Raw genomic sequence first — 21,539 nt, 5'->3', positions numbered from 1 at the left:
ACATTTGAGAAACAAAGCTGCTTCTGGCTTCTGCATCTCTGATTTCCAACCATCCGCATTGTTACCTTCTCAACTTAATTGGTACATAGCCATTTTCAGCTCCCATTTCCTAATAAACACGTTTCCAGAGATGATTTACTATTCACATACTAACAAAAGAAAGTATTCTCGGTTCATGATAGGAAAAGCCTCTTCAGCCTATTGAACTCTTCTGTTAACCTCAGACAAAGCCATGTAATACAACCTAATTGTGAGGATGCCAAACAGTTTTTATAAATGTCCTCAGACTTAATGTCTTTATTTCTAGCTGCCCAACAAGAAGACAAAAATATTCCTGAAGGAGCCATACCCACAGAAATGTGACTGGGCATAAAGAATTAGATTCAGAAATCTAATTTTACATTGGATGCAGACACAAATGCAAATCCTCAGCTAGGTGTACAGAATACCCTGCATTCTAAGGTAGTTCACCCACTCTCTGAAGAGATCTTCTATAACTAGAAAGGCCAACGTTTGGACGGTGAGAGCAAGGTGAACTAAAAATTCCACCTTTGGGTTAAGGACTTAGAATCACAGAATGGTTTAGGTTGGAAGAGAAGTTAAAGATCATCCTTGCCATGTGCAGGGACACCTTCCACTAGACCAGGCTGCTCAAAGCCCCGTCCAACCTGGCCTTGAACCCTCCCAGGGAGGGGGCACTTCAGTGGTTCCCTCCAATATAGTGCTAACTTTAAACTCCCTTTTCTAAACTTTTTTGCAAAAATATCCAAACTGGTGGTGGTGATGTGACTGGTGAACACATGGAAGATCCCAAAACTGAGAGCAACCAATTTTCATTTTCTTTCTTTCTTTCCAGAGAAGCAAAGAAGTTAGAGTTAGTTTAGAGTATGAACTTTTGGGCAAGTGATTATCTTTTTCTATCATGTTTGTGCACCACCTAATGCAACACCAGCCTGATTGAGTCAGTAGCTGCTACTGCAATGCAAATAATAACCCACAGTTAGAAAGCTGCATAGGACTTCAAACCTGGAAAGGGACTGACCTGCAGAGGATTCCAGTAAAATTGCAGGGCTGTAGAGTCCTTAGAGACACATCACATTGTCAAAGCATATTGGAAAGCTCTGGCTATGTGTTGATAGATGCATCACTTACCCGAATATGGATCTGTTCTCCCACTGTGGGAGCAGTCTCTCTTTTCCTCTTGACAGCCAACAAGTCAACAAGAGGACGGATGGTCATTCCCTGCAGCATAACCACAAAGACAAAAAAATCAACCTTCCTTCACATCAAATGTTCTCAGTGATATCTGCACTGGAACAAAAATCACCAGCATGGGTATGAGCCACAGCTACCTTGTTCTTTGCTAAAACAAGACCTGCTGTTTGAGCTAGCCCCCTCTCATCTGTTCAGTTTTATTAGCAAAATAAAATTTGCAAAGCTTTGACAACGCTAGAAACTCTGTTCTCCCAACTATAAGCCATACAATTTGTTTGCTCGTGGTAGTAGCCTGTCAACAGGACCTCACATGCAGGCTTTAGGATGGGGGTAGGCAGAGAGGGAAAATGCTCTGATATCCTCATCTGGCATCTCAAAGACCAAAAGAAGTCAACCAATAATTTCAAGGTCAAGCCTGTGACTTGCTGTTGCTTGTAGCCTACCAGATGGAAAAGGGCTTGAAATGTTCAAAGTTTAAATGCCTGAAACAATAATAGTCCTCGAGACTTCATAGCACACAGCCTCTGCCAGCATTTGTCTGCTAACTTTTTGAGTATTATATGTCACAGATCATTACTCCAATGATCTTTGATGGCCAGTCAGTAGCTGAGTTTACTAATCAAAGTATCCACCTGGTGGAAAGGGCCAAGGGAAGAGTTTTAATGTCCTTTAAGCCTCATGAGAGAACTTCCAAAATGCTGTTTTGTTGCATTTCTTAGTCTGGCTTTAGTATGAAATTACTTTTCTAGGACATGTTTACAGCAAAAATGATGGAGTAGTTGATGTTTATGACTTCTGAATGTCACAAATGCTGGCACGGAGGAGAGTTGAACACATTTTTAATTGCAGAAACAATTAATGTGTCATTTTAATAGCTAATAGCAATAAAGAATTCAGAGTAAATAACATAAAACTCACAAAATCAGAAATAACAGATATTACAAAATTAAGTAGAGACTATGCAATTTGGTGTCTTGACTTCAGCAGATAATCAGCTGCAATTTTTTTCATTTTAAAGTGTCACTTTGGAGTTTTGGACCAGGACTACATAATTTAGAAACACCTGAATTCTTTTGATCCTTTCTAACCTTAAGAGCACTATGAGAACCCCACATGTCATTTCCAAGCCACATGTCATTTCACAACACACCTGTAGGTCCCCTGTGATGTTCTTCCACCCACCAAGGATAGCTCATCTGACAGTGCATTGCCCGATGCTGACAGTTCTATCATGGCTCACACAAATTTTTTCTACCACCAGCAATCCACTAGCTAATGGGTCAGTATAGGCAGCAGACAAAAAACAAAACAAAACAAAACAAAACAAACCTCTTCGCAGTTATTATATTTGCTAACAATTTCATGGAAGAGGTCAGAGGCCAATAGGCTCAGAGAGTGAACTTCAAAGGGAGAATGTGGTATTTAATTTTTAAACCACATTGAAAGGCAGAACAATGAGGGCTTTTAGTGACATTCCAGACAAGCCCACAGTTCCTTGGAGGACTTTCTGGACTACATGGTGCATACCCAGGCCTGCTTAGAAGCACTGAGGACTTGACAATTGCTCAGTCAACCTTCTCAAAACTATTAACCAGTCTTGTGGGAAGAGCCTTATGCAGCTGAGTTACACCAAAACAAATGAGCTGCCTGGGTTGTGTAATGCACTGATGGACCTGTGTATGGACAAGCCCAACTGCTTACACGTTGGTCATTAGTCTGTGTAGCAGGAGGCTTTCAGACAGAATGGTCAGGTTTTCCAGGAAAATTAGGTGGGTTTATGCTTCGACAAGATGCCTTGCTGGCCTTCACCAGCTTAAAAGGGCCCAAATCATCTCTCCTCTCATTTCTATCCTATTGTAACAAAGACACTCCCTGCCAATATTTCACTTGTCCTTTCCATCCACAGTGACATGCACCATGAAAGATGCTGGGATATTAAAGAATTCACTCTTCCATCCTGCATCCACCGATGTAGCTGGCAGCAGTGCCACAGACTTCAGAAGCTATAGGACTCATTTGAAAACCCAGGTTTCTGAAGGTTCATCTTAATACCTGCTTCTGTTATATTTACTTATGTTTTCTGTGCTGAGCTACAGCAGTACCATTCTGGTTCAGCTTACAAGCAAGTTTACTTTTCCCCACCCCATTCTCATGGTGGCCTCAGCTACACAATACTGCAGGTATCTGGAGCCTGAGCAAAGTCTGTCTTTATGGATGCAATGTTCCTGCTGAATGGCTGAAGGTCAAGGGGTCGCCCCGCCAACACGTACCCACAGGGGACCCTGTTTAACTCTCACCCTTTTGCATAGAGATGACATCATCAGTTGAGCTCTGAGTTTACACAAAAGCCCTTTTCCCAGTCCTGGGAAGGATTTTCCGAAGCCTTGTCAGAATGGAGCTGCTGCCTTAGAACAACCTTTGTCTGAGACTCAAGAGTGTCTCTGCATGAGCGGACGTGCCTAGTGACCCTATCTTTTCAATTTCTGACCCACATTTGCATCTTAAAACTTGTCAACCTCTACCTAAGTACACTCCCCCCACCCTTGGCCCCTGCTCTCTCCTTTCAGTCTGAAAATTGTGCCTGGTCCAGCTGCCCTGCAGGTCTCAGCTCCAAGCCCATCAGCACGTCACACTTGTTGACCATTTTTTCAGTTCATGATGTGGATTAGGCAGATGTGGGGAAGAGTCAACCCCAACCTTCCACATTGTCCAAGTGCCCAACATCCACACCTGAGGGGTTCAAGGAGGCCAACTGGAAGGAATTTGCTCTCTTGGGGTGATGATCAGCCATGGGGCCACTTGGCAGCTGTCACTGTCACCCACCATCTCCCAGTGGCCCAGCAGCTGCTCTGCTCCCTCCGAGTGCAGGAGGTGGGCAGCCCCAGAGCAGCAGCCCTGCATGGACCTCACACCCTGGAGCAGGAGCTCCTGGGGAGCTTTTCTGCACAGCATTTTTCCCAGACCCCCATCCCACTTGCGTCAGCCCTGTGGAGACCCACTCTCAACTTTTTGGGATAAAGCACACCAGGTGGACATCTGCCTTGCTCACTTCGGGACCAGATGACCCCAGTTTTTCCACCATATCCTCCTTCAAATGTGACAGCATTTCCCAGGCGAACTAAAAGGTGTATTTCGGAGAAACCCTGAAAGGAGTGGAGCCTCACCCTTAGAGACTTGCTGCTGGGCAGAGAGAAGCAGGGAGACACATCCAAAACCTTCATTCCACAGAAGGCTGCAGGAATGCTTTTACCACTAGATGTCACAGCAATGCCGGGAGCTGCTGCCTGCCTGCTCCTCCCGAGCAGGGCTTTGCTGCGCCCTGAAGCACAGTAACTCCTTACAACCTCAGCCTGGGCCTAAGGGAGAGAAAGACCTTTCTTCACCATACACCTGGAGGGGTGCTAATTAAGCATGCGTGAAAAATAAAAGCATATTAGTAAGGAGAGTGGTAGCAGCACCAAGTTCTGCCCCAACTGCAGGCAGACCAGCCCAGGTCCTTGCCCGCTATGCAACTGCAGGCAGGGGACAGATGTGGCACCTCTCATACACTCCCCAGAAACAGCCCAAGCTGCAGATCCTCCTACAGACTTTCTATAGGATTGGGCTTTGGGAAAAAAAAAAAAAAAAAAAAAAAAAAAAAAAGGAAACCAAAAAAAACCCCACAAAACCACCCACAGCAGAAATCAGTCCTTAAAAATAAAAATAAAGAGAGAAAAAGAGTACATTCATGGTTTAAACAATAAACCCAATTTCCTACAGCAACCAGTGCTGTGAGGGTCCACCCCCCTCCTCTCCTGCTTTGGCAGTGGGGGGCGAACACATCCACAGCCACCTCGCAATGTGGGCAGGTTGCACTCTCTTGCAGAAGCTTTCCCACTGAGTGGGAAACAACCTAAGAATCTCTAGGGCAGAAAGAAAAAGAAGGTAGCAACAGGGCTTAGGCATCAATTACAAAAGAAAAATTAGAGGCAAATAAATCAAATGTACTATGCCTTTTTTATTTGCTTCTGATATTCCTTGCTTTTATAACAAGTAACACACCCAATTTCTTTTCCTGGGGAAAAGTTAAAGCAATCCCCTTCCTGCTGCATCATCATAAAATAACTGCAGCTGCTTTGCTGTATGAACATGAAAACAGACATATATACAAAATATTTTCATCATTAATGACTGTTGTTGATTCAGCTGTTGGATGGACCAATAATATGGAACTCATTCTCAGAAAATGTTAAGTCAATCCTTCAAAATTAGGTCACTTTAAATTGTCCCACTTGTGAACTGTCAAAACTGAGACAACCAAACCATAAACCTCTTTTTGAAATCTTGTTGCCCATGTTCACATGGTTTGGAGTATCTCCGGTATCTCCCATCAGCTTACCTCTGGGATCAGAAAAACTGACCTTCATTACTGCATGGCTTAGGCAGCATTTCATTTCATGACAAGGCCTACAATAACAAGTGGTTATTGCTCAAACAGCAAACTAGGTGTAGAGGTTGATTTATGTTGGCTTTGCTCTCGCATAAAACATGTAAAAGCACTACTTCAGAGAGGAAACCTATGCCAGCATCATTCTTCAACAATTTTCACTGCTACTAACCTGGTACAGATGGACCAGAACAAAGATGGGACAAGCTATCATGGAAAATGCTACAGCACATGTTGTAAATCAACAACTGCTAGCTGACATCACAAAAAGATTGTTTTTACCTGTACGAACACAGTGAAGAGGATGACAACAGTTGTTGCTGCAATGAAGAGCTTCTTTCTGTGAAAGTCGGGAAGCAAGAAAACCAGAGAGAAACAAATGGCTCCTCGGAGACCCCCATATGCTATAATGAATTGGTCTTTGGTGGTGATGGTGTTCACATGAAATCTGTTCACAAAGAAAGTCAGCACAAGAACACCTGGAAAGCAGGAAAGATGATGGGAGCACATCAAACAAAAAGAGCAATTAGATAAAACTCACAATCTTCTTATATATTTTACCATAAAACAACTCTGAACACCAATCACAAGAAACTGGCCAGGGCCCAAGGTGATATATTCCCAATATGGCACTGAAGAAGGGCTTTTCTTCCAGCCTCGTCCAACACGTTGGCATTTGATTTGTCCAGATAAAAACTAAGCCCCAGCACATTTCTGATTTGGGGAATTGCAAACAGCATCAACTGGCCACAGCTCTGGAGGTTTGTACGACTGTAAAATTTTAGGAAGCTCATCTTGTAACAAATTCTCTTGTATTTTAACTCAGATTTGTGCTTATCACAGTCCAGCTGGGAAACCAGAGTTTCCTTCAGGAGGACTCTGAACTCTGCGGGGCAGTTTTAATGTCATCCTGCTCCCATGGCTGCCGATCCCTAGTACATATCATTTACCTGGGGACTCCGTGTTAAGCGTCAGCTAAATACTGAACAATAACCATTGGCAACATAGGATGCATTAGGACATTTATTTTGATGGTAGTTAATTAAAGGTGTTAGGGCAATTCTGTGGTCATGTGCCAGCTGAAATTTTACATCAGCTGGTTTAACAATACAGAGCTAGATGCTGAGAACTGAAATACTAATTGATTTATTCTAATTGGTGATAACAAATCATCAAAGTGCTTGGGTTATAGATGCTCTCTAGGCAAACCATCAGCAATAATATAGCCACAAGTTACCCTCCAATTTCCAAAAGTTTCCAAGCAGTAGTCAAGGCACTCTAAATATTTGATGTATATTCTGCCAGCATTAATGTTGTTTCTTCACAAATCTTTCACTCAAAGATTTATACTGTATGAATTCAGGAATACATCAGGTGATGCAGCAATTGATGTAATTTATAGCCATTTTCAAATACATAAACAGATGCAGAAAGGTACAAAAAGTCAGGCCTTAGATCACTAAGCTGTGATTTTAATACCAACAGATATGATAAACATTTTATTTCCTGAAGATTAATGGCCATTTTGAGAACTGATGACATAGACTGTCATTTTGCTAGGAATTAGCAGGACCCACATCACTATTGGTGTTCTAAAGGATGTTTGTAAAGCATCATTGAAGAACTAAACTTCAAAAATAGTACACATGTAATGTACATATCTTCCTGCATATGTACAACTAAAAATACCTGAACTTTGATTGCAGATCAGATTGGTTTGAAGAAAACAAGAAGGTGAGGATGTTCAGAAATAGGGAACTCAATTAACTGAACCTTGCAATACCTTTCCCATCCCCAAAGCACCATGTATCTGGTGCCCAGACCAGCAGATATGAAGTACTTTGGTTTCAAGGTTCTTTGTAATGTAATGTAATAAAATTAAATTAAATTAAAAAAAAAAAAAAAAAGATAAAAGCATACCTGGGGTCTTGTCTGCAGCTACCGTAAGTGCAGGCAGTGCCAATGATTTAAATGAACAAAATTTACTTGAGCTGATATCGTGGCCTTTGTCTTAATTTAATCCTTTGTCATAAATTATTATTAGCATTCCCTAAACTAATTCAAGGCCAGTTTGCTCTGAGAGATGACATACAATTAATCATTTTGAGCAGAATATATTTTCTTCTGGAGATATACTTTGAGAAAGAGCAGAAGGAAATCTCCCCAGTGCTCAGCTAACAGTAGACTACTAGCACTGTCACGCAATTAATGCATTTTGCTTTTTAGATGACCTCTCTTATATCAAAGTAATTCCAGCCCCCAGGCTTCAGCAGAACCATTTCTCATTTAAGAGCACTGGGACTAGAGTACAACTTGCATATTAACCCCAGCACTGTCAACCCAAAAGTCCCCAGTTCCTGCAAACAGACTCCATAGGTGCCGCCCCTTTCTGGATCAGTGCCTTGAGCACGTCCAGAGCTGCTGGACGGGTCTGAGCCAGCCAGGGTCTGATCTCAGCCACCATCTCCACAGCTGGAGATTCCCAGCCCAGCTTGGTGCAGCACCCTGCCATGCCTGCATCCTCCCAGCACGCCTACGGCTCTCCAGCAAGATGCTGCGGAAGAGGGCCAACACCCCATTCAGGAGCAGATGTGGAAGATTATTTTCAGCCATGTCTGTGTGTTATTTAATTCAAGAAAGATTTTTAATATAAAGAGGGTTTTATTTCTTGGCTGCAGTGCTGAATCCTTCTCTAATAATGTGCTGCATAATTTGAGAATGCAATCAGAAGAGCTGTGTTTAGAGAGCCAGAAGATTTTCAGCGTGCTTTTATAATGTTACTATGTTCCTTATGTCTTGCAATGAAGAATTTTTGAACTAAAAAAAAGTCAGACTCACTCAGAACTTTTAATTTGAGCAAATAATTTAAGAGAAAACCGCTTAATTGTAATAAAGCATCTGAATGTACACACAACTAACAAGCACATTTCCAAGTGCATTTATGGTGCACAGTTATTAAAACAAATCTTAGCATGTATTAACAGCTAATAAAACCCATTCTGCTACGTCTTGCTAATCATGGCCTATCCTATTTAAGCAATTTCTTAAAGTGTCTATCAAATTTAAGTTCACTCTGTTTGACTCCATGGTTTATAAACATAAATCCTGTTGAATGTTTTTAGCTTTCAAATTCTTTTCCAAAATGTGTGCTCTGTTATATTTGCAAATACAGTTAGTATATAAAAACATCTATAAATGAGAAGGTAGGCACTCTGCACTCACTTAGGTGACAGTAACTGCACAGTATAAGAGGCAATGGAGAATCAGCCTCTGAACACCAAATCAGCACAAGATACAACTGGGGACAATCTATTGTCATAGTGCATCTATTTTTCTGGTCAATTACAATGCAAGAAAATGGGATCTCAGAATACTCTGGGACCAGGACTTAGGTTTTCATCATAACAGATCTCAGGGAGGTTATTTTTAACCACAATTATCAGGAGAGTATTTTCATGTATTTTCATTCCTCTTGTTATCATTAAGTCTTGGTCACTTTCGTACTGTGAAGTTGGTCAAACACTGCAGTAGGTTTCCCAGGGAGGTTGAAGAGTCCCGGTCCATGGAGATAATCAAAAGCCATCTGGACACAGTCCTGCCTAGATGACCCTGCTTAAGTAGGGGGTTGGACCAGATGATCTCAAGAGGTCCCTGCCAACCCCAGCAATTCCCTGACTGTGCAACTCTGACTTTCTCAGTTCTTATCTGAACATCTTAAGTAGGAGCAGAAGTGTCCTCACATTTTAGGTCCCAATTGTCATCTGCCCAGCAGTAAGCAGGGTAGATGTTCTATAAAGCAGAACAGCAACTCCAGGGACAGCTGTTTGAAGGTTCCTCCAGTTTCCCATTTAAGGATGTTGCTGTACACAGTGTTGTTATGAATTAAATCCCTTAAATCTCTGCAATTCAGAACATGCAGTCAAGAGGCCCCATGGTTTTAAACAGTTCTCTGATCCCAAGCTATGTACTTACAATCTCCCTCCTACTGTGAAGATATGAAGTGACTAACATACACTGAAATGGAAGAGGAGATCATGGCAGTCAGAGAGTCTAAGACAGAGATATCGATAGAATAGATGACACAAGAATTTCTATTTACCATCAGTGCTGTCTGCAGTGAGCGCACAAACTAGGAAATTGCTGTAAAATGAAAGACTTGCTATTGAGCAAGTGATGAAGGATAAGGGAAGCATCAGCAGGGGTGTCCAGCTTCAGCCCTTGCATTCACATCTGGGATAAGCGCACACACAGACTGAGCAGGAAAGGATGATGGTGGGGGCAGGAGCATTCTGTCATTTAACGGAATCATGTTTTTCACTTCCACAAATAATACTATACATATATAAAAAATAAAATCTATAATTTCAACATACCTAGTGCTCTCCAAATGAGACAGAAAATGACAGTGAAGAAAATGTATGGCCAGTTCCATTCATGATTTTCTCCAATGGTAGAAACTCCAAGAAAGATGAAGATGAGGGTATCACTAACACTGCTCCACATCTTCATGAAGTATTTGACTGTGGTATGAGACTTCAGAGAGATGTTGGCCTCCACATAACGTTTCATGCCCATGGCACAAGAAATAATGCTGAGAAAATGAAAACAAAACAATAAACTTTTCTACTTAAGCACACAAAATCAACACATTGTCATTTATAAAAAAACAGGCTTCATCAAGTCTTAGATGTTTGTAGACATCTCACTGGGTAGTGATACACTTCCTACATCAGTTCAATAATATCAAGAGGACCACCAGGACAATAAGGTACTATATAGGTTGACCAGACTGTCTGAATCTGTTTTTTAACAGATAAACAACTCACCATCTGTTGCCTTTATTACAGTCACACAGCAATACCTACAGTTAACTACACCCAACTCTTTACATCACAATATACTGTCTCCTGTTCTTTAACTTTGCCAAACTCTAACCACCTGGGCTGAAAAGTTCCATGCTTAGGAGCCCATATTACCTATTTTGCCTGGATGAGAGAAAGACATTTGAGGAAACGGGAGACTTTTTTCTCAGCATGAGAAACGTGTAAATAGGACTCGGGTGAGTTTGGCTGATACCTGGTCACTACAGACGATTCTTGTAAGACTCAGAATCAGTGTAGTTTAAAAGCAGTGTGAATGCTGCACTCCTTCACCCAGGGGACCAAAGCTAATCTAAAATTGGAGAAATTCAAGCATATGACATACCTCACACTATCTATTTCTAAGCCTGACCAGACTTGCACTGTATATTATTTGGGCACAGCTAAGAAGCCACTGACTCCATGCAACCAAGAGACACTAAAATGCTCAAGCACACTGCACAATGAGCCAAGAAATGCTGTTGCTATAGTCAGAACATCTGACCTCCTCAGGTATCGCATATCCAAGGTCACTTCAGAAGTGTGCAGCACCAACTAAAACTTCTGTCTTGCAATTTTTCATGGATAATTGGTTCTTCAAGTTACAGGGTACGTGTGGTTAGCCTAATTCATTCAGCTTTTCAAATCAATACATGTCCAGGCCAGCAATCTTAGAAGGTCAAAACAATTGAGCGCTCAAATAGTTGAAGCTCCATTTTTTATATTTTAACCTGGACAGAAACATTTTGTTTTAAATGTTGTGCCAGCAATAGCAAAATGGCTTTATATTACTGAGATCTGATTTCCTCTGGTATTTGCTGAGGCCATCCATACAGAGATTTATTGCATTAAAAATTCCTTTCACGGGGCATACTGTGGTAACTCTCTTTACATTATATCACACACAGACAAGCCCACAGAGAAGCAGATCCTCGGCTTGCAGAAGTCCACCTGGGTCTGGCAGACTGACTTCAAACACCAGCTGTGACCAGGACAGGTGAGTGACCCATATAGATGCAAATAGGTGTAAGATAGGTGGTGGCCTTCACAGCACATTATCCATAATGTGTCCTCTCGGTTATGAGCCATTCAGAAAACTGCCATGCAACTACTGCTTTGCAGTGAAAACATCACATTTAACCCCAGAATATCACAAAGGATATTTCTTTGCATTATTTGGTCATTGATGAAAAAAACTCAGGGCTTCCCCGTGGCCCCAGTGAACAGGACAAGTTGCAGATGGGCAGTGCTCTGGTTGTGGTTTTATAAACTGTATGAAACCAAAGACCCCAATTCTCCCCTCCACAGCTATTTATTTATTTCATGAAGACACTGTCATTTCTGCTCCTGCTCTGCACAACTAACAAAAGCAGAGCAAGGGCCACTTTCCTTCTGGCTCACCAGTGAACCACTAACACATCCTCCCTGCCACAACTCAGCATTGATTGTGGGATCAAGACAAAGGAACAGACAACAGCTATATTAATTTCTGCTTTACTAAAGCGCTAAGAAAATCAGCAACACTATTATGGGAAAATATCAGTCAGATATTTGGCTGGAACAACAAGAAATTAGAAGAAACAAAAATACTTTTTCAAATTAATATGCCCTTTTATAAATTCATCTAATGTTGTTTGAGTTCACCTCTTTCACCTCCTAAGAAAATGTACAATGCTTCAAAATATTCTGAAATCAGTCTTTTTGGATTTGTCCTTTTTAGACTGACCTGCTTTGCATAAAACACTGAGCCAGAAAGGGTAACAGGGATTGAACCACAGGCTAAAAAGAAAATAATAAATTCTTCTGTTTCTGCCTCAATAAGTAGCAAGTAAAATAGTTCCAGCTAGGAACTAAGAAATCCAACAAGTATTTACAGGCAAGTGACTTCCAGAGCTGTGGTTTGGGAACACTTATTGGAGAATAGATATAGGTTCACATCAGATTCACAGAGAAGGAATACACTACACTTGTCCTGTCACAGTTTCAAAAATGGACACTGCCACTACAGCAAGGCGGGCAGGAGGGGGGTAAGAAAAAAAAAAAAAATCAACTTAAAAAACATTTGCAGAACTGATTAGTAGATTGAGTTGTACTCACAGATTTTTTTTTTTTAACTATGTAGAATCAATTTTTTTGGCAATCAAATTATTTTTCAAAGAAACAAACTGCCAAGATCTGCTTCTTATAATACAGTATTCCCTAGTCACGAATGAATTGTTTGAAATCAAGATACCTAAAAAAGAGGCATTTATAATTTGGCAATTATAAGACCAGCAGTGCAGGAATCAGCTGCCTTTGCAATTGTTTTGCTTTAGAAACAATGCATTATTCAAAAGTATAGAAAATGGGTTCCATAATGTGTACAGTAGATTGTGATTGATAGAAGTAGACACCATTAGGATTGAATGTTTTCTGCTCCATAATGATTATGCAGCATATTTATTTCACTGTTCATCTTGTGCTCCTATAAATAGGCTTTCTCTTACCTATTCCCAGAGCTAGAATTATTTTCAGTAATGCTAGAATATTGCTCCTATTAACCATTCAAGGAAACAAAATCTGCAAGATACAGGAATGGTTTATATCCAAAGCAGTATCATTAGTTTTAAAATAGATCTCCCAGATACTCCTGTGTCTAGCTGGTACCTGACTTAATTTTTTAATTCTCTTTTTATCTTCATTATTATCAGATTTACAGTTGTTTACACTGTAGCTATCAATGCAGCCTAAGTGCACTTTATGGTCTTTTGGGAAATATTAAATAGTTGGTTATGATCCTCAGCATCAGCTGACTTAGTTTGGATAGGAGAACCAAATGCAACAGATATCAACCCACAGAAACCAGAAGGACCGAATCACTGTTTTTCATCTGTCTCTGCTTTCCGAGGTGAGCTTTCTTTGATCATTAGTATTATTACACCTATTTTTTTCTCAGCACCTGCTCTGCAAGTGAAATGCCCAATAAAGTAAGCATGAATCTCAGTCAGTTACCTCTCCTAAAACTGAAGATCTGGCCCCAAATTACTCTTTTTATTGAAAACCCTACCCAGTAAAAATAAAAATAAATTAACTGTATTATTTATAAATTACAACTCGTGAAAGACTGAACTTACAGAAACAGAGTTTTGCTTTGCTGATCTGAAAAGTTCCATGGCAATACATGAGATAGTACCTGACACAGCGTGGGACGTGGCCACTGGAGACAGGCTGCCCCATCTTGCTATACCCTCATTTTACAAAAACTTCACAGAGAAAATCTGCCAGTGGTCTGAAGTGGTTTTCAGACTGAAGAGTGTATAGGACTGGCTGTGTTGTAGTAAATTGCAAGCAGCTTGGGTTTAGTACCTTTAAAATCTTTGGCTGAAATTGGTCAGTGGATTTCCAACGTTACTGGAGACAGAGAGATGATGGATGGCACCCTCACTCAGGAGACCGAACTCACTCATGAGCTGTGTCTGAACTTCTGGTGGTAAGTCAGAGTCTCCAAAGCAGAGGTTTCCATCTGAGCCCTCCACTCCCAAACAGGAGGAATATTTCCAGGCTTCAGCTCTGTGGGGGATACACCCCTCCCACCCCATTGCTCACTTTGCTCTGTCACCATAAGGTCTGCCACCACCCAAATCTAGCTGGTAGGTAGGGCATGCAGCTCAGGAGGAGGACGCTACAACAGACATCCTGTAAACTGAGACCAAATCTTTTCTGAGGAGTTGATTAAATGCTCTTTGCAGCAGATCAAATGTTGGTTTTGACAAGGCCACACATGGAAAATAACAAAATATGCCAGAAAAGTCTCTTCTGGCTCTGCCAAATCAACTAGGAGTCTTGCTGCTTGAACTTCCAAGGTTTCCAAACAAAAACCATGGAGCTCAAATAAACATGCCTCAATAACCTACATAAACTGATCAGCTGTGGGAAGCTCTCCCAGCAGTAGTCATCGGGATTGCTTGTGACTTGCAGGCGTTACCACTGATGTGTCATTGTGTAATCTGTGAAATGGGGTTACACCCCTCGGTCTTCCACAGGCTTTTATACTCACTGTTTGCTGTCATACACAGATTTCCAACTAAGCGAACTTACTTTAAAACTTTTTCTGATACTTTTCAGTAAATATAGCCAGAAAGCTTTCCTGGACAGACAAGATGCTGGGACATACTTACGCCACAATCCCCGAAAGGTGAAACATTTCAGCTGTGAGGTAGGAAAGATAGCTGTACAGGAAGACAAAGAGTGGTTCGATGACACGGATATCCTTGGTGAATCGCGTGGTAAAGGCCGCAGTCATCCCAAAAATAAGACCTACTAAAACTCCTCCTATCCCAACCACAAAGAATTTTCCAACTCCAGCAAACACATCCATGCTTTTGATGGTTGGCATTTCACAGAAAGACCGAAATAGCTTGTAGAGCACCTGGGTGAGAAAAATGAAAAACAGCCGCTAACAAGGCTTTCACCAGATATAGTCATACATAGCAATGACATTAAAATATGCTGCTAGGATTTCTGCCAGTGCAGGCCCATCTTGTCTAGACTGTGCTTTTGCCAGGAAAGGGACCAGATGATCCTTGAGGTCCCTTCCAACCTGGTAGTCTATGACTCTCTGATTCTCTGGAGGTAGGCTCCTACCAGGGGCATGCTGTGGCATTCGCATGCGTTTCTGTCTCCAGGCATACAAAGAGATTCTTAGGACCTCAGGCCAGAGAAGTGGACAAGGAGCCCTCTGCTAGAAGAGGCTGTTGATGCCTTTTCCCTCCGCAGATCTCATGTCCCACCTCTCAGCACCAGCCCATCCTTCCTCTGAACGTTAAATACTGAAAATAAAGGCTAGTCCTTACCACTGTCACAGCGTCATTCAGGAGCGATTCGCCGAAGACCAAAATGTGCAGCTTTTCATTGACGTGTATCTCTTCAAAGACCGCCAAGACCGCCACGGGATCCACGGCAGCAATCAGGCTGCCGAACAGGAGGTTGTGGAGCAACGACACATCCTGCAAGTGAAAGGCTTTCACCTGGCAGATCCCGTACAGGGAAAAGCCAATCCCAAACACATTCCATATTGTCCCCACGACCGCGTAGAGGAGGATAGTGCCGATGTTCTCAAAAAAGGGTCGGCTGGGCATGAAGTAACCCGCGTCAAGGACGATGGGTGGCAGGAGGTACAGAAAAAAGATGTCGCTGTCCATAACAGGTGGTGACTTGTCATTTAAGCCGTAGATGATTCCCCCCATGATGAGTCCTACAAATATCAATAAGCAGCTTTCGGGAACAACAAAAGGCAGCTTGTTATACAGATGAAACCCTGGAAGGGGGTGAATAGAAAAAAAAAACATTGTATTATCTCATCAGCCCAAACTGGCTGAAGAGCACCAACCAGTTCTTTGTTGGGGTGAGGAAGCTCCCCATGTTCTCACCTCCAGCAGGCTGTGATTTGGAGTAGTACTAATAAATGCACACAATTTAGGTGAAGTAGCCCAATAAGAAATTGGCTAGAAAATCTGAAAGATTACTGAAAATACTAAACTGTCTAAAATTACTATTGGTTCAGACTGCAGTTCATCATAGCATAAGGTTAAAGACATGTTTTCAGGTAATACACAAATAGAAAAACTAAATAATCTACATAAATAAAAAGGTATTTGGAATTATTCATGATGTAATCTATTTAGCATGCCATCTTCAGCACTCACGTAAATAGCAACTGCTAATTTTAAACACAATACAGATTCTATACATTAAAAAAAAAAAATCACAAAAAAGCTTTCTCATTAATTATAACTAGTGCCACTTTTAATATTATTTAATCATTAAAACTTAAAGCTAATGTTAACATTGAAAAAAGTCCAGTCAAGCCAGCCTCGTGCAATACCCAATGTGAGAGAGAAATGCTGACAACAACTGCAAGTACTTTAGGTGAGTTATTAAAAGAAAGAAAGTAATTGAAACAAACCAAACTGGAATAGGTATAATAAAAAAAAAAAAATCTGTGATCATTATCATTTCTTCACGCATGTTAATAGAGTTGAAATCTCATCATATAATATGCAGAATAGCACAACAGAAAGACCATTTCCATCTGAAAAAAGTTCTGATCTAAATGAATCTCAGAGAATTCTCCCTTCTAAGGAAAAATATAAAAGAAAAAATGCTGTAAAATAGCTCTTATAGCAGTAATTTAACAAAAGTGATCGCAATTCCTGGAATTAAAAAAAAAAAAAAAAAAAAGTATCTAATTTCCACATTCCTATACCCAGTTTAAGGAGTCTTCATTTTAAGATGAAGATGTCAGTGGACAATCTGCATGAAGCGTAGCTGGCAAGCTAATGAAGATGAATGCATACTTTGGTGTGTACTGCAGTTAAATAAAATTCCTGGAAACCCTGACGTTTTTTCTACTAACAGCAACACCATGCACAGATATTAACTTCTAGATGGGAAACCATCATTTCCAACCTAAAATGCAACCGGGTAGATATTTCCCATGCGTGCAGTATGCCTGGCACACAATATGTGCATCCTTAGGACTTGGCACATTATCTCAGGTTCCAAGATGAGAAGTGGTGAAGCAAAGGCCACCTCTGCCCACACCATCCCCATGGAGACCCCTGTCCTTCCTCACCCTCTCCAGATGCCTTACCTATTTTGGCCAAGGAAGCAAGCATGATCCAGAGTGTGATTTCAAAGGGGACTTGGACGTGCTGATAATCTGGAGAGAAAAACGCATGCTCTGAGGATTCGTTACCCTGGGCTTCCTCGGCAGCCCAGCTGGTATTCTCCGGGATCACATCCTCCAGCAGCGGCATTGGTGGGGAGCCCCGCGGGGCTCTGACCCTGGTGGCTTGGAGGACGGAGGAGAGCAAGGACCCAGCTAGGACAGCAGCTGCAGCTCTGCACCCTGGCCTCTGCCCCTCCATTTGCCCTGGAAGCCGTCTGCCGCGGGGATTTGGTCACTGGCTGCTCCCGGTCGGTGGGTCCCGCTGCTGGAGACACCGGAGCCCAGCTCGCCCTCCTTGCGTGGGTTGCTGCAGAGAGGAGCAACCGCTCCGCCTCACCCTGACTCTCCTCCCCTGGTCCATTAGTTTCCAGCCAGGAGACCCTGCGGGAGAATCCCGGCCTTTGGCACCACATGCCCAAACAGGCAGAGGCTCCTCCCGCAGATGCTTCCTCAAAGAAATGCCTTGTGCGCCCTTAGAGCAGCTGCACATCTATGCATGCTGGGAGAAAGACAAGTTGCATTTTAGTCCTAACTCTTGACATACTGTTGCTTCCAGTCTCTCAGAAACCCTTCCTGAAGGGGGGAAAAAAAAAAATCTTCACTGCTGCTAGAGCAGCCAGGCTTTGATGGAACAGGTCCCACATAAAACAGCCCCATCCAGAAATGGACCCATCTTACAGCAGACCTCACTGGGTTTCTCCAGTGCCCATAGAGAGAGCACATGGCAGCAACATTACTGATAATCACAGTTTCCATTTGGTAAATCAAGCGAAGAATACAGCTTTATTACACTAAATACAGAGCTGCAGTGTTGTGCTGGAGAGAGGTCACCAGTACAGAACCAATAAGTTCCAACAATTGCTTAAAGCTTCCTATAGTAAGGGCTAACAGGAAAAGCTATTTTAATCAGTCTTCACTACCTGAAAACGGCATCAAAAACTGAGTGAGCTTGCTTAGAAAAGTTGGAGAGACATAAAAAGTTATTTGCAACAGCGTTAGATGCATTAATAATACAGAGGGGAAAAAAACATATCGGGTCATATTCCTCCATTGTGGAGTTTCATTTAAGTTGATGATGTTTCAGCAGCGTTGAATTTGGTCCAAAGAATATATATAATTAAAATGGGGAGGCCCCAGGCTGTTGCTAGACTGATCGATGGTCTATTTGTTTCTCTTCAGCTGCCTAAATGACATCAAAATTGAGCTGCCAATAATAAATTGGTGACCCACTTTACAGCAGAAAAGTCAGAACTCAACCTCATGCAGACACAGACCCTGGGTTTCTCAGTACCATGTGAGCCCCTTGCTTCTGATCTGATTTATAAAGCAGAAGGAGGATAAACTTTGGGAGACAGGAGAAATGCAGTGATACACCCTAGGAGTGACTTCTTTCTACTTTACCATGTTTAATTTGAATTTATAATGTGCTTTTACCACACTTGCTGATTTTAAAGCAAAGCAACACTCCTCTCATTAGAGCAGTCTTACAGAAAACTAAGCTTTTTAAACTTGGTGCCACTTCGCCCTGTGTATATTTAAAAAATAAACAAAGCTGCAGGACGATTAGAAGACAGAAATTCCACATGGTTCTTCTCCATCTTTGTTTCATAGTTCAATTCCATAGGGTCTGGGATGGGATGGGGAGGAGAGGAAGAAGCGAGGAGATGAGATCCCTTGTTACTTTGAAGGGGGGGAGAACACAGTGCTTTTAGCAGCGATTAAGAAATTACTTAGCCAGAGCTAAGAGCAGTGGAAGCACCCCTGAGCCTGAGCTCACATGCCAAGCCATTGTATTTCCTCCTTTACCTGATAAATTTGGAGCTGAATTTAGGAGTCTGAAGATTTTTTTTTCATTTGGTGGCATGTGAAAGGAGTTTTGACAATCTCACACTCCCCTCTACTCCCATACGATACATTTTGATTTTTGCTATTCTCAGGAGAAAAGCAAGAAAGTATTTGCTTACATTTACCTTAAGCCAAAAAAAATAAATATTTGCATCTTGGAAGGGAAAAAAAAAAAAAAAAAAGAAAAAAAAAAGGCCTGCCGCATGGAGCTCAACAGCGCTATCTGGAAAATGTTCTTGTGTGTAGAATCAATATCTATTTGATAATGGAACCAGAAAAAAAACAGAGTTCAGACAGTATCTGAGGAAGGTCAGATAACATTAAATGGATAACATTTAAATGTGCTCCATTTTTCAAATAAAGTTAACTTACAAAATCAGGACTTTAAGGATTAAGCAATAGTTAACAGGTGAAGCAAAAACACATGCTTGCATACTTATTTACCTCAACTGTTCACCAAACCTCTCTGAACAGAGCAAAACACAGCATGGTTCTTAAGAAAAAAGATATAAAATGTTAACAGAATGGAAAAGAGCCTGGGCCAGTACCCTGTGCAGAGTTTTTAATTAACCTATTTCTCTCGTTTTCTTCTCTGCGCTTTTCTTTGACGAGGGTCGTGACCCTGCAACAAGCTCCACGCTGAAGGATCAGCTCAGCCCCTCTCTGCAAACTGGCTTTCATCCTGCAAAGCTTTGAGCATCTCCTTAAAAGCTCCATTTTCCTTCACACTCTAATTACTGGCTCTCTGCACCTAGTCCTGGGCAAGGATAATGAAAGACTCCTTACAAATTTTTTGGACATCATATTTCATTACAGTGAGAACCTTCAAGTTTGCTTTTAGGATTTGGAAACTCCTCATTTTTCTATTTTGCATTGTTTTACCCTGAAGTAAATAAGCTTGATACTTCCCTTAAATTCTTATATGTATCCCTGTTCATTATACTTTAGTTATAAATAAACCAAAAGCCAAAGACAAAATGTTTTTCCAAAGTTCTCTGATAACAGAATAACATGTTGTTCCCCATGTAATGACTATTGATATTATTGAATGACTTTTTAATGAGAGTACCATTTGATCATATGTTTACTGACATGCTTTCATTTTCTCCCAATGCATTGTGCTTTCCCACACTTTTAGGTTTCTGGATTAGCTTCTGATTCCCATAATTGTGTTGATGAGTATCTTGCTCCTGCTGGAATGAAGAGGACCATGAGAAGAACAGAGTATTGTGTGATATGGTAACAGTGACCAGAATTCAGGCTCCTGCAATGAAAATGTTAGCTTAAATTAATTGTTTTAACTCTTTATACTCCTTAACCAATGACAACAAATTATTTTTCTTTACTTAGAGAGCAAAGAAAGAGCAAAAAGATGTGAAATCTTTTCTCTTACCTTCCTGATGTGTAATTACTTCTAAGTATACTCTAACTCCTCTCTTTTTCTATGAATGCATGTATCATTTAACAAAAAAAAAAAATATTGTAAATTAACTTTCATCACCTCTTGAAATTCACATATCAACTACTGAAAATTATAAAAGCTTTGAATAAACTCATGCCTTATATAGGGGGGAAGAAAAATAATTTGTTGTGCAACTTTTAGCTATGGTACTGCAGACTCTACATATTATTTGGGCCTCAAATCAGGAAATCATTTAAGCATTTATTCAAATACAAGCACTCAAAGTTTTACAACTTATGGTTAATAACATGTGAAAAACCTATGATGGACTAGGGCCTCCCAGAAATATCCAGCACAAAGAATCACATAGTATAATGACTCAAAAAATTTGCCCGACGCAAAACTCATCAGTCATCTTCCTCCCACTGGAAAGGAACTGCAGGATTTCCCACCATCAGGACTCCCACTGATTTCCAGTAGTCAGTGAAATTCAGGTAATCCTAGTAGAATTATCTCTTCTTTCACAGAAGAAAATATTTCTTATTTCATAGAAAACACCAGATCTGCAGCACCCCAGGAAAGCACGAACCCCAGGGCCAGCTGCTGCCAGCCGGGACAGAGCTACTTTTGGCCACAGCAGTTCTACCTGTGCTTTCATGATCTGTGACAAGAATAAAGAGATTTTCAAATAAATATTAGTGGTGTTTACTGACCTCAGAAAGGCTAAGGTTTCTTTTTCTATACTACAAAGGTTCAATATTTCCAGAAATTATTTAAATGCAGAGACACTGTGTCCATTCTAAATATGATTTTTGTTTTCTCTTAACAGATAATGCCAATCACTCATACAGTGTTTGGGATCACCCAGATGATGCTTTAGTGTTATCATATTTTGGTTTTGCCCCCCGCTTTTTTCAAAGAAATATTTTTCCCCAGCTTACCCTAAAACCCCTTCCTTTTTGCACAAAGCAGCCAATAGGTTTCATTAAAAGCATCCTGCTCCACAAGCAAATTAATAAACCGGAGCCTCTCCTGAAAAGCTAAACCAGGATGGCAGTTTCGTTCCCTCTCTACCTGCCACCC

At 41.2% G+C, this 21,539-nt stretch overlaps 1 protein-coding gene across 2 annotated transcripts in view; it reads right to left on the bottom strand.

Annotated features, from left to right (window-relative positions):
• Positions 1 to 17,589, bottom strand: part of LOC104359167 (sodium/hydrogen exchanger 2) — a 30,586-nt gene extending 12,997 nt beyond the window's left edge. For both annotated transcript variants that reach the window (XR_004408379.2, XM_033001403.2), the window contains exons 1-6: positions 17,132 to 17,589; positions 15,333 to 15,796; positions 14,658 to 14,908; positions 10,015 to 10,232; positions 5,924 to 6,120; positions 1,153 to 1,242 (exon numbers count right to left, since the gene is read on the bottom strand). Coding sequence is in view for 1 of the 2 variants with exons in the window: in XM_033001403.2 (XP_032857294.1) it covers positions 1,153 to 1,242; positions 5,924 to 6,120; positions 10,015 to 10,232; positions 14,658 to 14,908; positions 15,333 to 15,796; positions 17,132 to 17,408 (1,497 nt within the window). In the remaining variant the exon portion in view is untranslated. The remainder of the gene's footprint in view (positions 1 to 1,152; positions 1,243 to 5,923; positions 6,121 to 10,014; positions 10,233 to 14,657; positions 14,909 to 15,332; positions 15,797 to 17,131) is intronic.
• Positions 17,590 to 21,539: the final 3,950 nt, after the last annotated feature.

This window comes from Tyto alba, unplaced genomic scaffold (assembly GCF_018691265.1).
Source record: "Tyto alba isolate M040663 unplaced genomic scaffold, T.alba_DEE_v4.0 Super-Scaffold_5, whole genome shotgun sequence".
NCBI classification, from domain to species: domain Eukaryota; kingdom Metazoa; phylum Chordata; class Aves; order Strigiformes; family Tytonidae; genus Tyto; species Tyto alba.
This window is presented reverse-complemented; position numbering and strand designations above follow the sequence as displayed.